This window comes from Sceloporus undulatus, chromosome 6 (assembly GCF_019175285.1).
Source record: "Sceloporus undulatus isolate JIND9_A2432 ecotype Alabama chromosome 6, SceUnd_v1.1, whole genome shotgun sequence".
Taxonomy (NCBI): Eukaryota; Metazoa; Chordata; class Lepidosauria; order Squamata; family Phrynosomatidae; genus Sceloporus; species Sceloporus undulatus.
In genome coordinates, this window is record NC_056527.1 from 35,439,260 (window position 1) to 35,456,003 (window position 16,744).

The following is a 16,744-nucleotide window of genomic DNA, read 5'->3' on the forward strand; positions in this document are numbered from 1 at the left end:
CATTTTAAATTTTAAAAATTCAAAGCTGTAAATCTCAGAAATATATATCCGTCTGCAAATACCACATTCCAAAGCAGCAATGAAAACATCACCCCAATGTTGTTTCGTATATATTATATTTACTTTATTTACTTAAAGGTCAGTTTGACCCGACTTTAACTGCCATGGCTCCATGCTATGGAATTCTGAGATTAGTAGTTTTGTGAGACATTCAGCCTTCTCTGTCAGATAGCTCTGGTGCCTCAAGAAACCACATTTCTATAAATTACATAGCATTGAGCCACATGGCATTTAAAGTGGTGGATTATTTCTACAGGGCAAATTCAAGTGTCCTAACTGCATAACAAAATAAAAGCTTAAAACACTCCTGTAAAGATAAATCCATGCTACTTAGGTCCAAAACACACTGCAGAAATAACCCAGTTTGAGACTGCTGTGACTGCCCTGGCTCAGTGCTAGGGAATCCTGTGAATTGTAGTTTATTGTGGCACCAGAGCGCTCTCAGAGAGAGAAGGTTAAATGTCTCACAAAACTACAATACCCAGAATTCCCTACCACTGAGCCGGGGCAGTTAATGCTGTCTCAAACAGGATTATTTCTGCAGTGTGCTTTGGACCTTAGTCATGTTCAAAATGGAGGGCACTTTGGAATGCCTCCTGGACAGAAGGCTGAAATGTAGGACATGTCTTTGAAAAGGAACACCAAGAAATAATCCCGTTTAAGACTGCTCTAGCTGCCCTGGCTCAGTGCTAGGGAATCCTGGGATTTGTAGTTTTGTGAGACATTTAGCCTTCTCTGTCAGAGAGCTCTGATTCCATGACGAAGTACAATTCCCAGGATTCCCCAGCACTGACCCACAGAAGTTGGAGCGGTCTCAAACCTGATTATTTTTGCAGTCTCTTGGACCATAGTCTGGTCACACTGGGTACTAAGGGGGCAAGTATGAATGAAAGAAATACTGATAGGAAAAGACAGTGCTCTGGTGCCACAACAAACTACAGTTCCCAGAATTCCAAAGCATGGAGCCATGGCAGTTAAAGTGGTGTCAAACCGGATTATTTCTGCAGTGTGGATGCAGCCTCACGCACACCACCCTCCCCACCCCTCACACCATCCATCTACTTTGGCATTGTACCCAGTCTCTAGAGGCACAATTGTGTGTGTGTTAACTCAAATGTATTTATTCCCCTTTCCAGGTGAAGCTTCCACCTTTGCAAAAGGGAGCGCCCCAGAGGAAGGCACGGCCACCAGACTCCGGTGAGGGATCAGCAACAAAATGCCTTTTGCCTTTTGGGGTGGTTGGTTGGTTGCTTAGTAGTGAGAAGGGCATAGGGAAGCAGTTGGGGGTCAGTGCATATTATTACTACAGTCAGCCTTCCACATTCTGTGGGGTTAGGCATGAAGGACCTCTGTGAATGTGGAAAAACACAAACAAACAAAGAAAAAACACTGTTCTTTTTAACCTAAGAGAACATCTCTCTGGTCCTCCAGTGTAACTATGTTACACTGCCAGACATTAATCATAGAATCATGCTGGAGGACCTACAAATGCTTAGAGAAGTGTTTTGTCTAAGAACTTCTAGGTTCTCCGAAATAACTCTATGGTCAACTTCTGGCAGAGTTGTGTTGGAGGACCTAGAGATAACATAATCAAAAGGGCAAATAATCAAAGCTGCAAAAGTCAAAGCTGCAAATGTGGAGGGCCAACGGTACAGGGCAAACTCTCCACATTTGCAGCTTTGATTTTTGCATATTTGATTATTTGTGGATTTGATTAATATGTTTTCTCTAGGAAACATTGCTTGGTCTGCCAGAGAAATTCTGCGGGACATTGATCATAGAGTTGTGCTGGAGGACCTAGATGTTCCTTGAGAAAACACTTCTCTAGGCATTTGTAGATCCTCCAGCATGACTTTTACAGTCAAATTCTGGCAGATATTGACCACAGAGTTCTGTTGGAGGACCTAGAGATTCCTAGAGAGGTGTTCTGTCAGGTTAAAAAAAGTAGTGCTTGTTTATTTGCAGGTTTTCAACTTTCACAGGGGTCCTGTGCCCCTAACCTCAGCAAATGTGGAGGGCCTACTATATTGTTATTGTTATTATTTAATATTTATTTATTTAGTATTAACTATTTTATTTATAATAAAGCAATATGTGAAGAATCAGCTCTAGAACAGAAGAACTGCTCCTATATACAGACCCACTTGGTGATCTAGGGCAAATCATACTCTCTCAGCCTCAGAGGATGACAATGGCAAAAAACCCTCTTGAAGAAACTTGCCAAGAAAACTGAGTAGAGCAAGCTCTGGTATTACTACCATTCCCAGAATTCCATAGCATTGAGCCATGGCAGTTAAAGTGGTGTTAAACTGGATTATCTCTGCAGTGTGGATGCAGCTTCCATTGTGAGCCAAGCTTAAACTAAACACACTTCTTTGGCACCTAGTATCCTATAATTGGTTTAGATTACCCGCAGGGTGACCAGATGGCCTCACCTCAAAGAAGGACAATGCACTGTAAAATGTAGGACATGCAAGAAAAATGGAGGACTTCATCAACTTAAAAATATTCATAAATATACACTCATGCTTCTTAGTCATGCTCAGAATGGAGGACATTTTGGAATTCCTTCTGGACAGAAGGCTGAAATGTAGGACATGTCCTGGAAAAGGATGCTGTCTGGTCATGCTGATTATTCTGAGGCCTTTTTCTTCATTACAAGTATAGGATTTTATTACATGGGGAAAATTGGGGGTTTAAACAGGCATTATCCAGCGATAGTCACACAATCGCACTAAAGATTTTCACTCATGATCGCAATTAAAGATGATTTATTCCAGGAATAACCAGGGAATAACCAGCAACAAATTATTCATGGAATTTCCTCGTTGCTGGTTACTCCCTGGTTATTCCTGGGATAAGTCATCTTTAATCGCAATGTGTTTGAAAATCTTCACTGCGATCATGCAAATATTGCTAGATAATGCCCGTTTAAACCCCCGATTTCCCCACGTGTGATAAACTCCATAGTTAGGCTGCAGATTACTACATAGTTGAGACCTCCTAGTATTATATGATTGACTCAGATTACCACACCAAGATATTACAATTCTTATTTTAAATAACAGTTTTTAAAATAATGCTACTGAAAAACATGTAGCACAGTCCTATTACAGGACAGATGTTTATTTACAGCACAATCCTGTGTGTGTGTCTAATCAGAAGTTCCACTGAATTCAATGGAACATTCCCCCAGTTATATATGCATAGCAAGGGAGGGCAAGTGTGGAAGGCTACTGAGCTTCCTTAACCCACCAAAAGACCTTGGAGAGATGCACCTCTCTACTGTAATAATAATAATAATAATAATAATAATAATATTTATTTATATACTACTATTCCAAATTCCAAATTCGATCACAGCGGTGTACAACAGAAGTGATACATTATAACATTAACGAACTGGTATCACCGACAACATGTTAAAAACATCCCAAAACAATTTAAAAACTATAAAACATACAACCTTAAAACACGCACACAAAAACTAGCTGGATAAACCGTTGTATATCAGAAGGGAGAACCGCATAACATCAGGACATATGGGGAAAAGCTTGTCAGAAGAGGAAGGTCTTTAGTTTCTTCCTAAAAAAATCAAGAGAGGCGACGGAGCGGAGCTCGTCGGGAAGGCAGTTCCAGGTCTGCGGGGCCGAGAAGGAGAATGCCCTTGGCAAAGATGAGGTATATTTCGCCTTAGGAACCCTCAACAGATGCTTCCCGACTGATCTGAGAGTGCGGGGCGGATTATATGGGGAGAGGCGGTCCTCCAAGTACCCTGGGCCCAAGCCATTTAGGGCTTTGTAGGTAATAACCAACACCTTGTATTGCACCCGGAAGCGAATGGGCAGCCAATGTAGATCTTGTAAAAGAGGTGTTATATGGCTAGCCCTGGCACATCCAGTGACCAGCCTTGCTGCCATATTCTGTACTAATTGAAGCTTCCGGGTTTGGTACAAGGGTTGCCCCATGTAGAGCACATTACAGAAATCCAACTGAGAGGTTACCAGAGCATGTACCACCGTTTCAAGGTCCCCTCGGCCCAGGAAGGGTCACAGCTGACGTATCAGCCGAAGCTGATAATAGGTGCTCCTGACCATCGCATCCACCTGAGATGTCAGGCGAAGCGACGAGTCCAAGAGCACCCCCAGACTGCGAACTGAGTCCTTCAAGGGGAGCGTGACCCCATTCAGGACAGATGGACAAATATCATTCCCCGGGCCCGGGGAGCCTATCACAAGTACTTCCATTTTCTCTGGATTCAAACTGAGTCTGTTTTCCGTCATCCAGCCCATTACCGACTCCAAGCAAGCATTTAGAGGAGAGATGCATCCCTAGTCACTGCATCAGTCGGAGACACAGAGAAGCATATTTGGGTGTCATCAGCATACTGATAACACTGTGCCCCATGTCTCCGGATGATCTCTCCCAGCGGTTTCATGTAAATGTTAAATAGCATAGGGGACAGAATTGCTCCTTGAGGGACGCCAGATGTAAGCGCCCTCATATCGGAACAACAGTCCCCCAGCTGCACCATCTGTGATCTACCCGAGAGGTAGGAACGGAACCACTGGAGCGCAGTGCCTCTGATACCTAACTCCCTCAGGCGATCCAGAAGGATACCATCGTCGATGGTATCGAAAGCCGCTGAGATGTCCAAAAGCACTAACAGGGACATGCTTCCCCTGTCCATGCCCAAACGGAGATCATTGACTAAGGCGACCATTGCAGTCTCAACTCCATAGCCCGCCCGGAAGCCGGTTTGAAATGGGTCTAGAAAATCCGTTTCATCCAAGATCACTTGAAGCTGGAAGGCAACCGCTCTCTCGAACACCTTCCCCAAAAAAGGCAGCAGCAAAACAGGCCGATAATTATTCCGAATCAGGGGGTCTAGGGAGGGCTTTTTTAGCAGTGGTTTTACAACTGCAGATTTTAGGCTGGATGGAAACCGCCCTTCCACGAAAGAAGAATTAATTATATGGCGTAACATAGTAGTTACAGCCGTTCCCCCCTGAGTTGCTAGCCATGAAGGACAGGGATCGAGAGAGCATGTCGTCTTCCTAACGCTTCGTAGAATCTTGTCCACTTCCTCGGTACTCACAGACTCAAAATGATCCATTTTAACAGAGTCCACAGAAGCTCTGGACGCTTCTACTCTAGGTTCTGAAGAAATCCTGGTGTCGAGATCAGCCCTTATCCGAGAGATTTTATCCTGCAAAAATAAAATAAAATAAAGGGCAATTTTCACTATGTTTGGGGGCCCTCCTGCGTCTAGGCCCAGGAGAGGGTTTTTTGGCAACAGGATGTGAGCAGTAGTTGCTTTCAAAAAAGCCCTCTCCTCAGCCTAAATTGATCCAGAGAACTGTGTAACATGTTGGAATTGCACCTTTCACATCCCCAGAAGACATTTGGGGGCAATCTGGGATAAAACACATTTTTAAACACAGACCCCACCCCATGGGGTTTCCAAACATGCTGGAAATAGCCTCACACCCTATAGAGGGCATTTGGAGAAAAACATATTGGGGGGGGGGGGATTGATCCACAAAAGGCAACATTTGGGGCCATATGCTATGGGACACACTTTGTCAACTCCTGGTCTATGGGACTGCAACTGTATGGTGAAATCCATTGGTAGTGAGTACAACAAAGTTTGTGGTACTTTGAATACTATGAAATGAGTTTCAGAGTTTCATGAACTGTAGTCTGTTCTACCTCATGAATGGGCTTCATCGTTTGTTAACCACCTTTGAGTCGATCCTGATTCATGGCGACCCTGAGGATGAAACATCTCCAAGACTCCCTGTCCTCCACTGTTTTGCTTAAGTCCTGTAATTTCATACCTGTGACCTCCTTAATAGAGTCCATCCATCTGGCAGGTTGCCTTCCTCTCTTTCCTATCCCTCCCCTTTTCCTAGCATTATTGTCTTTTCGAATGAGTTGTGCCTTCTCATGATGTACCAAAGTATGACAGCCTCAGTTTGATCATCTTGAGTTGCAAGGAGATTTCAGGCTTCAAGGACCCATTTGTTTGTCTTTTTGGCTGTCCACGGTATCCTCATTGCTCTTCTTCAGTACCACATCTCAAATGAATTTATTTTCTTCTTATCCACTTCTTCACTGTCCAACCCTCGCATTCCTACATGGTAATGGGGAATACAATGGCTTGTACAGTTCTGCCAAATATTTAATAGCATATATTGTGATGCATTTGTGTCTCAAGTCTGTTAGTCTGCTGCACCAATAACTATAAACATGCCACCATCCTGGATTTAATAGCTTGTTTTGATATCCTTTGAAATATGGAATGTGGAAATATAGAAGAAAATACTCTGGGACAAGACAAGCAAACTGCTTAAAATACAGACTTGCTCCAGTATTACAGGAGATTCTGACTGATGGTTTATTTTTAAGATGGGTTCTGTGGTCATCACCATGTTTTATCACAGCTGGTACTGTGTCTTACTATCCACTGTGAGAAAAGAAAGTATTACTTTCAAATAAACTGTTTTCAATCCTGAACCAGTGATCCTTCTTCAGGGAATTTCATCAGTCATTTTGCAAATAAGACAAACAACAAGTGGAAATTACTCATTTTCTTGAAGAGGAAATCATGTTTTCATACCCCGTTTTTTCAGAGTGATAGTAGAGACAGTTAAAACTCTTCTCGATCCCCCTCAGAATTTCTTTGCTTCTAACATCAAAAATTCAGTAGTAAAAGCTTTTGTTACCATGACAGTTATTAGAAATGGCACTCATCTGCTGGTTTTCTAACCATTATGTTGCTGTTAAAGGAATGGGAGCCCCATTGTTTAAGTTACCAGCCTTTCATAGAGAGAACATTTATAGATAGTTCTGTATGGAGAATTGAACTTGCTGTGTGCCTCCAAGTCATTTCTGACTTACGGAGACCCTAGGACCATCACAGGGGCTTCTTGACAAGATTTGTTCAGAGGGGGTTTGCTTGTCCTTTGAGGCTGAGAGAAAATGCATTTTCATTATTCCCAATCTAATACCCACATAAGTGAGTTACTTCAAGCTACTTTTGGTCTCTGATGGTCTGAATTATTAGTTAGTTAGCAGTAACTATGTGGCTCATATGAGTGGTTTTACAGCACCATAAACTCTTCAGAGGTTTTTAAAAACAGACTGGATGGTCATCAGTAGGAAGTGGTTTGATTGTGTATTCCTGCATGGCAGGGGGTTGGATAGGATGACCCTTGTGATCTCTTCCAACTATGATTCTGTGACTGTGTTATGAAGTGGATTTTCCTCGGAACCTCAAAATAGTAGTATAGCTTGTTATGGTACTTGCAGTACTGAAGAGAGATCAAGAAGTAAGTACTATGTAGAATTTATTCTTTAAAAAAAGTCTACACATCATGGGTAAAAACTACATATGAAATAAATCAGGAATGAAGATAATTCCTGCTTTTTGCAAAGTAATAAAATAGACCAAGGCATTGATACTAAAAACCTAGACCCAGTCCAGACATGATAAACCAGTGTTTGTTTTCCTTAATGGTATTGAGTGTTGCAACTGAATGTCTGTACTATGGTTCTATTGGTTTACAGCTAAATCAGAATGTAAAACTGCTCTTGGTTACTACATCAGAGGTGAACTGAGCAAATCATGGTTACTGCAGTTTCCCTACTTTTTTTGATTCGACCCTAAAAGATTTCAAATAACCCCCATTAATGTCTTCATTATATTGCACCATCTGCCTGTAACATTGGTCAGCAAGTTGAGCCATAGTTTCAGAGGTGTACATTTATTTATATTGATGTGGTGCCTGTAAAACAGGGTTTCTAGGCTGTGTGCAATTCTAACATGAAATAAGGGAGTAATGCAACAAAATAAAATACTTTGATTTGGAATGCCATACACAAGCGACACAATATATATATATGTATATACAAAAGCAGACACAAAACTTTCATGACAAAAGATTCAAAGTCAACATGTTAAAATGCATTAAGAAATGGGGAAGTGAAACTAGGCAGAGAGTAAAACAGGAGTTGAACAACCAACATGTATCAGGGATTAAAATAACAAAGATTTAAAGGGCTGGGAATTGTTTTAAGATCATTTAGGTCCTTAGGTAGAGTTAAACCAAGAAGCCATGGTTAAGCCAGCTGTTGATAAGCTAACTATGTATTTGCCAAGGGAGTTTTCTGTTACTGGTAACTGTAAATATTAAAAAGCAACAGTGGCTAATAGGATCTTGCAAAAATAAATTCACTACAGTAATTGGTTTAAATATCTGCTGAATTTTTCACAAATTAGAGTCAGGAAATACAGTGACACATTTTTCATGGGTACAGTAGTTATAAAATAAATTTGATTTCTTCTCTGAAGTATAGCTATGTGTGTATATATAAATTATCATCTAGAATAGATTCAGCTCCTGGCTTACAGCAGATTCCAAAACATGGACTCTGAGATATTGCTGTTTGCTTACATTATGCTGATCATCTGTTGGCTACAGTATTTCAGAAATAGATTTCCAGAACCCTTAACTGTCTTAAGAATTGGTAGAAGTTCTTGTTTCTGCACGAATTATAAAAGCAGTCTATTAGCTCTCTAAACAAAGTCTGCAATACTAAACACTCCTATGGTCTAAAGTCTGCCTTTAACTTTTGCTATCAACAGAGATGGGGAAATCTTTTTCAATGCCTTTACATGCATCTAAAGATGATGGTGTTTCATCATCAGACAACATGAGGAATGGATTAGTTCACTCAGAATCTCACAGTGAAGATGGAAGAAATGGAGATGTGTCACAGTTTCCATATGTTGAGTTTACAGGAAGAGACAGTGTTACATGTCCCACTTGTCAGGGGACAGGGAGGATCCCACGTGGTAAGTCTAAAATTTAGATGTAGTCTCTGAATGTATTAATAGCCTAACCGAGTGGTTCTCAGACTGTGGGGCAGGACCCACAGGGAGGGCACAAGAGTTGCTCAGGAGGGGGCAGGAGGCTTGAAGGCCCTGATCCTTCCTCATCCTCTTCCCAAATGTTTTCTATCCCAAAGGAGAAGAGAAAGACAAGGTGGGCACTTGGAGCCTCTTCCTGAAGGTGGAGGAGGAGGAAAAGTGGAATTATTTCCTTGTAAAATGTTAAAATATGAATATACATTAATGTGTGAACATTCAGTAGCATTGAATGTACATGGAAATCTCAATATACTGAACGGTTCCTATGTTCTGTGTCTAGGACAGGAAAACCAGCTTGTTGCCCTGATTCCATACAGTGATCAGAGACTGAGGCCGAGAAGAACGTAAGTTACAGTAACAATGTGCAAGTTTGGTATCAGTGAATTACTTTAAAGTTTGATTTTTGTCTAATCAGACCCAGCATTGGAAGGTATTGTTCTGATGAAATGTTCTGCTGTTTGTTATATGCCATGGCATTTGTAATTATTCCTGTGCACCTGTACATTTCATAAGCATGAAATGCTTTGTTGAAATAACTTTCTGTGATACAGGTTGGATTGCTTTGCTATGGATAATCTTGTTCACTGTTGTCACAAGTCCTAACAACACTGGATCGTTCTCATATTTCATTGGGTGATAGTTACTATGGCTGAGGTCAGTGTGTCTTTTGCAGGATTATCTGATATGCACTAATAGACGCAAAACATCAAGGCATGCCTTTCCACCCCTTTCGGCCCTTTTTGTTTACACCTATCAGATTCTCCTTGCCATGGTATAAAAGATACTTCTTCCGACTGTTGGAAGCCTAGGGATCTAAAATCCACAGCTGTGCAACCTTTAAGACCAAGCCAAATGCCCCAGAAATACACAACCTTTTGAGTTTTCCAGAACTTTTCATCAGACTAGGTGATACACAAAACAAGGAAAGGGGGAAGAAAAAGGCAGTTCCTAACATTAAGCTTGATGTCAAAACTACAAAATTTGCATTATAGACACAATCTCAAAAGTTTAGTGATGGTTCAGAGAACCTTAAATGTATTGATTTTAATTGTGAACAAGCAGTAGCCCATCAAGTGGGTTTTTTGTTTATATTACATTCCTTTGTCCCCACACTTAAAAGAGTTAAAGAGCATGGAACTCTGAGTGTGTGTAGGAATAACTTGACTCAGAGTGGGTGAACAATAAAGGAAGTAGCAGGTTGGGTGAAGCTTCTCTAAGTAAGAGATAGGATTACTTATCTTGTTTTGTTATTCAACTGCTGTAATACACTCTGGATAGGGTTGCCCTTGGGCTTGGCTCAAAAGTTGCAGCTAGGATACTCCCTGGAGCATCCAGCTGTACATGTGTTATGCCTGTCTTAAGAGAATTCCTCTAGCTGCCTATTAACTACTCACGTTAAAGGTTTTGCTGTTGATATATATAATCCTTTGAACAGCCTAGGATGAGGATACCTCCTACGTATGTTCCCCCCCCCCCCCCATATACACTGTTGTTTTTGTGATTTCCAGAAAAGATTGTGGCCAACAGAATTGAATTGTATAACATCTTGAAAATGAGATTTTTCCCCCCATTCGAATGCTCATTTAATGCAGTGCAAAAGCTGGAGTCTTCTAAAAACATGTTTGTTTACATGGGCTTTCTATGACTCATAATGTCTTTCATGGCTGTTATATTGTTTTGACATAAAATGTTTATTAGGTTTATTTTCTAATGTCTGTCTGTCTGTCTGTCTATCTATCTAATCATTTCATAGTATGATGTGTATAAATTGCTTAGGGTAGATAAAAGGTAAAAGGTAGATAGGAATTTTAAATAACTAACATAACATAACATAAAATCCACATAGTGCAAAGAATTGTGCTGGACTTGTGTATAGATTTTCAAAATTAGTATATATTGGTAATTTGACTCTTCTTTTCTTGCAGAAAGCTTTATGTGACTGCTTCTGTAATTGTTTGCTTGCTACTTTCTGGACTGGCAGTATTTTTCTTGTTTCCGCGATCTATTGATGTGGAATACATTGGAGTCAAGTCAGTATATGTCAGTTATGAAGCACAGAGGCGCATAATATATTTAAATATTACGGTAAGGTCATTGTTATATATGCTTTCTCTTCCTTCGATGCTTGGGACTTTAGATAGACATTTAGGATGATGATGGCCTCATTTAATCTATAATTCTAATCTATCTGTTCTGCAGAATACATTGAACATAACAAACAACAATTACTATTCTGTTGAAGTTGAAAACATTACAGCCCAGGTACAGTTTTCAAAGACTGTTATTGGGAAAGCACGATTGAACAATAATACCCACATTGGACCCTTGGATATGAAACAGGTAAATGTAGCTTTCTTTGTCACATAAGATCTGACTACTTTTTGCAACAGTGTTTCAGATTCTTATCCTAAATTTTCTTGTTGTTTTTTTCCAGATTGATTATATGGTGCCAACAGTTATACAAGATGAGATGAGTTACATGTTGTAAGTGTTTAACTCACAGGATTTCAGCTCACAGGGATGTAGTAACAGAGGGACATTACAATGTAACCCAGTCTTTAAATAGCTAGACTTGACTAGCCCAAATGGTCACATTTGGTTTTCTGAAAATTCCCCACAAGCCTAAAAGGGAAGGGAAGTCAAGGGAAAATGGCAATATGCCCAGTTATGCTTCCCGTAGGCCATTTTACAAAGTACACCTACAGAAATGCTCAGGTGTGGTGTTGGAAGGAAGCCCTAAGGTGCAGTATTTGACCTTCAGATCACACTGTGTCCTCTGTTTTAGACCCTTGTGTGGGGAGAGGGGGCACAAAAGTGTGAGCTTCCTCAAAATTGAGAAATCAAGATTTTTGGATAATGGCGATTGCTTACTATCACTGTTGCTTGGCTGTACTTTGGTGGTGGGGGGGCAAGGGCAGGGCAGCTGGAAAAAATAGGCTTGCTTTTTCTAGTTTTTTGGTTTTTAATTATATGGAGTATGTTAATGCTGCTTTCTTTCTTACAGTGATTTTTGTACCCTAATCTCTATCAAAGTGCACAACATAGTAGTCATGATGCAGTAAGTACACCCTTCGGGTTTTTTTTATACCAAAAGGTAATTCAGCAAACTATTACTTTAATACCCCCCCCCCATTTAGGCTAAGAAGGGACATGGTGGCTTTGCAATTAAGATGCTGACTCTGACGATCGCAAGGTCGGCAAGTCAGCAGATCAAGACCCAAGCGCCACGTGGTGGAGTGAGTTTCCATCACTAGTCCCAGCTTCTGCCAATCTAACAGTTCGAAAGTATACAAAAGTGTAAGTAGATAAACAGGTACCACTTTGGGGATAAGGCAACAGCATTCCATACAGTCATACTAGCCACATGAACACAGAATTGTCTTTGACAACACTGGCTCCCAATGGAGATGAGCACCACCCTCTACAGTCAGACATGACTTGACAATCTTGTCAAAAGGAAAATCTTTACTTTTTGCTTAAGAGTCATACTTTTATTACTCTCTCCTCCTTTCTTGATCTTTTATATAGGTGGGTTATAAACCGCCGCTTTGCGGCGGTCTGCCACCGCTGCTGTTTGCTCCGTGAGGGAGCCGCTGCAGCCAAACCGCGCGGCTCCCTTACGGAGCAAAAAAGAAGCTCCAAAATGGAGCTTCTTTCCGAGGTGCAGCTATGACGCCACGAGGCGCCGCTGGCGCACTTGCAGCATCATAGGCGCCGTGACACGTCTGGACGCTATGTGTCCAAGATGTAAACATGGCGGCGGCCGTCTGGAACGGCCGTCACCAAAAAATACGTAGTGACTACGTATTAGGGTTAGGGGGGTGCGGAAGCACCGCACCTTCCTAATCCTAATACGTAGTCACTACGTATTTTTTGATGGTCTGTAACCTGCCATAGTTTTAATTGATACTGATTCATTGCTATTAAGCACAGGTTTTGAGTGTGGTGAAGCAATTAAAAGGACTTTAAGATGAGCAAGTGTTTGGATAGTTTTGGTAAACCAGCACAGGCATACCTGAGGCCCATTTTAGCCCCAGGAGAAGGATTTTTCCAAATTGGAAGTGACCTGAAGGTTGCCTTCCAGATCACTTCCTATTGGAGGAAAAAGCCCTCTTCTGGATCTAAAAATGGCTCTGAGGATTCCCAAAGTTTGCCGAAAGTGCCTCCCATATTCCTTGTGGGAGACCTTGGGTGCCACAAAAATGGTGTGGGGCCACATGTGGCCTGCTACCTAGCTCCTGTCCCACAAAGACTGTTTGATCTAGAACAGTTCCAGATTTTGATAAGTCTTGCTCTGCCCTGTCAATCAGGTCACAAGAAATCTTCATACTAGATCATGTATAATGCTCAAAATGTGTTATTAGTAAGACTTTTATACTCAGTTAATCAAATATTTGCATTTGTGAGTTCTTGTGATAAAGGCTGAAATATAAATATTTTAATAAATAATTGAGTAGATATATAAAAGTAGCATATTATAATATGAATCCTGACTTAAATGTGTACATGGTTTTAATTTGCATTGTATATAATATACCTTCTCTTTTCTCCCGACTCCTTTTATTTTCTTAAAGAGTGACTGTGACCACCTCTTATTTTGGCCACTCTGAACAAATATCTCAAGAGCGATACCAATATGTAGACTGTGGTGGAAACACAACTTACCAGCTGGGACAGTCGGCATATCTAAACGTACTTCTGCCTCCTCAGTAAAGAGGCAGAGAGATACCTGTGTGACGAAAGAAAATGACTGTTGTTTCTTTCATTTACCATCAAAGCTGAACTTTCAACCATATCTGATACTACTGAAAGAGGTGGATGTATACAATGTAGTCTGGAAGGCTTCTGTACTTTGAGGCATGAGCAGAAAGGGGGCAATTTACACTTCACAGTTTCTTCCTTTCTACTCTACGTGTGTAAGTATTCTCTCAAACTGTTACACTAAGGGATGGAGGAATACTCTTCAACAAATCAACCCTTATTTCCTTGCAGAAAAAAGGGTATATGACCTATGAGTCGGTGTGCAATCATATAATTGTATACATGACAGTGTGCCACTAACAAGTAAGTAATGGAATAAGCTAATGACATGATATTTTCAGTTCTCTGATTTAGCATAGATGAAGGTCTAATCTGTTACACTGAAATCAGCATGTCCATTTTGCAGTATTAGAAGATACACGTTTGCATTTAATAATTTTAAAAACAGTTCTGTTGTCACTATTTGGAATTATGTTTTTAAAAGATCCCATTCCACTGAAGTGCTTGTTACTGCCTCCTTTCCACAATGTCAATTTGTCTGAGAAATTAGGGTAGATTTAAAAATATAAATACCACTTGATTGGTGCATATCTAGTGGGGAATGGGAATAAGAGGAAGAGTAAAATGTAATACATTATTAATTTGGATTTACTTTTTGGAAACCTGAAACTTGTTTGGGGTTTTATTTGTTTTATTTTTGTTTTATTTTTAATTTATGTGTCTTCTCTATCAGTTGATCTTATAAAGTGGTTGGTTGCCTACCGGCTTTTCTCAAAACTCTGGAGTATATTTTCTTTTTCTGTGTAAGTTCCCTTCGTTGTAACTTGGGTAATATTTAACTGCAGACTTCTGACTGGAGCAAATGTAAAATGTAACAATCATAGCAGAGAACACCTTGATAAAAAAAAAAATAACCTGTTTTGAGAGCTTCTATATATCAAGGCTAGTATTTTGTCTTTAAGAACTTGTGTATCTGTGGATACAAGTCTAATTCCACTTGGTCATCTTGGTGAGAAATCATTCAAGGAACAAATGAACAGTTCTAGAATTGCTGGCTTGACAGCTCCTTTCGGCATTGTTCCATGCTATTCTTGGAAGGGAAGTGACCATGATGACAAAATGACTGCATTGGTTATACCTTGTGCCAATAACATTGGCAGGGTAAATAGAATCAATTGTCGCCAGTCTGTAACACTCTCCCTTCTAAGGGTGCAAGAGTGGTATTGGAAGCAGCTCCCATACCATGATAGTTAAGTATAGATAGGACCTTTTGGATGTAGTTTGTATATTTGGTAAAAAGCATCATGTTCAGTTGTGATACTTCTTATATTATGAACTCACTGTATCTTCATTTGAATGGGATCTGACTAACCAACTGGGAGATGTGTCTATTGCATCATAATAGTAGTCTGTCTTCAATACATGACAAAGTGGTTACTAAAAAATTGAAAAGACTGGATTTAATGTAACCCAGTTTCAGCATTTTGAAGTTCCATTGGTTTCTATGAGAGAGACTGTAAGCATGTGCTTAATATTACTGTATTGTGGAAATCAGTGTAGCTTGAAAGTGTTTAATTCTGGTTTTGATCATACTCATTTTTGCCTTTATTAATATGTTTTAAATTTACATATGTAAATAGCCCCAGATCCTGGGTAACCAAACTTGTAAATTCTTTCTTATTTTCTGTTTAACACAAATGCTGATAATGCCCTTTGCTGTAATTGATATGAGCTTTGATGACAGAAAGAAACCTGTATAGATTTATATCTGAAAGCTTGAGTTTTCTGCAGTGTAGCAGAGTGCATTTTTGCTAACTGGCATAATACCTGTATATTGATGTGCTAGTATTTTGCTGTGTATCATTTCTGGAATCCATTTAGCAAACTATAATGAGGGAAAATTTCTCATGAGAACACTTTTTAACATTCTTTCTGCTCTCAACTAAGTGTTTATGAATAGCCCTGTAGACCATTCTTAGACCAGAATGAAATAAATGGATTACAAAAGACAGTCGAAGCCTTAAAAATATGGGTGTTTTTTTTTTAAGTTTATAAACACAAAGTAGCACATTATAACTCCAAAGTGTAATATTTTCTTTATACAAGATGTCTTATTCCGTTGATCAAAGATGCTGTTAAGTAGTTGTACAACAAATGTAACCTAAGGGTAAGATTATAACACCTCAAAATAACTTTTCTAATCAGTGCTGTAACACTTCTAGGTTTAAGACATAAAGAAATAAATGGTTGCAAATAATTGACTCCTCTTTACTAATAGGCCATAGTAAACTCATTTGAAGCTTCTACAGTAGCAATAAAAATATAAATTGGTCAGTACATTGGATACTTGAAACTGCCACCACCATATTGAGACTAACACAGACCGTATTATTTGCAAATAACATGACTAAAATGATGCAAACAGAAGCTGGCACAAAAAACTTTTCTATATGATCTACATATCTTTAGATTAATATTTCTGTTTCTTTAAAAACATTAATGCAATCTGTGATAGAAAGAAAATAATTTTCTAGCTCATAAGCAGCTGTAAAGGTTTGGCAGTACAAAAAGTTTAGGAAGAAAGTCAGAGCTGGACACTGCAGATAAAGTGAATATGGAATGGATGAATTCACGTCAATAAAGATCCCTCCCTGCTATAAAAAGGGGAGCCCTTAAGCATTTAAGACCCTTTGTAAATTTGTTTGACTGAAAGTGATCCATGCAAGGTCTCTCTCTCTCTCTCTGTGTGTGTGTGTGTGTGTGTGTGTAAAAAAATTCATTGAATCTCACTTCAGTTTGTGTTTCCTATCATTACATGGAAGTAATACACTGCAGTTCATCATTTCTGTTGATGGTACAATAGGAGGCTCACTTGTTTTCTTAGTGTCTAAGAATATGTGACGTGTGTGTTTGTATATACATATTTTACTTTGAACAGTTGCTTGTGCTGTTAAAAAAGAGTTCCTGCTATCAATATTATTTCAATTC

At 39.7% G+C, this 16,744-nt stretch overlaps 1 protein-coding gene across 1 annotated transcript in view; it reads left to right on the forward strand.

Annotated features, from left to right (window-relative positions):
- TMEM106B (transmembrane protein 106B) overlaps window positions 1-16,013 on the forward strand; it is a 36,363-nt gene extending 20,350 nt beyond the window's left edge. The window contains exons 2-9 of the mRNA XM_042475788.1: window positions 1,197-1,257; window positions 8,711-8,920; window positions 9,276-9,339; window positions 10,921-11,080; window positions 11,195-11,335; window positions 11,430-11,479; window positions 12,000-12,053; window positions 13,570-16,013. Coding sequence (XP_042331722.1) covers window positions 8,713-8,920; window positions 9,276-9,339; window positions 10,921-11,080; window positions 11,195-11,335; window positions 11,430-11,479; window positions 12,000-12,053; window positions 13,570-13,708 — 816 coding nt within the window. The 5' untranslated portion in view covers window positions 1,197-1,257; window positions 8,711-8,712 and the 3' untranslated portion in view covers window positions 13,709-16,013. The remainder of the gene's footprint in view (window positions 1-1,196; window positions 1,258-8,710; window positions 8,921-9,275; window positions 9,340-10,920; window positions 11,081-11,194; window positions 11,336-11,429; window positions 11,480-11,999; window positions 12,054-13,569) is intronic.
- Window positions 16,014-16,744: the final 731 nt, after the last annotated feature.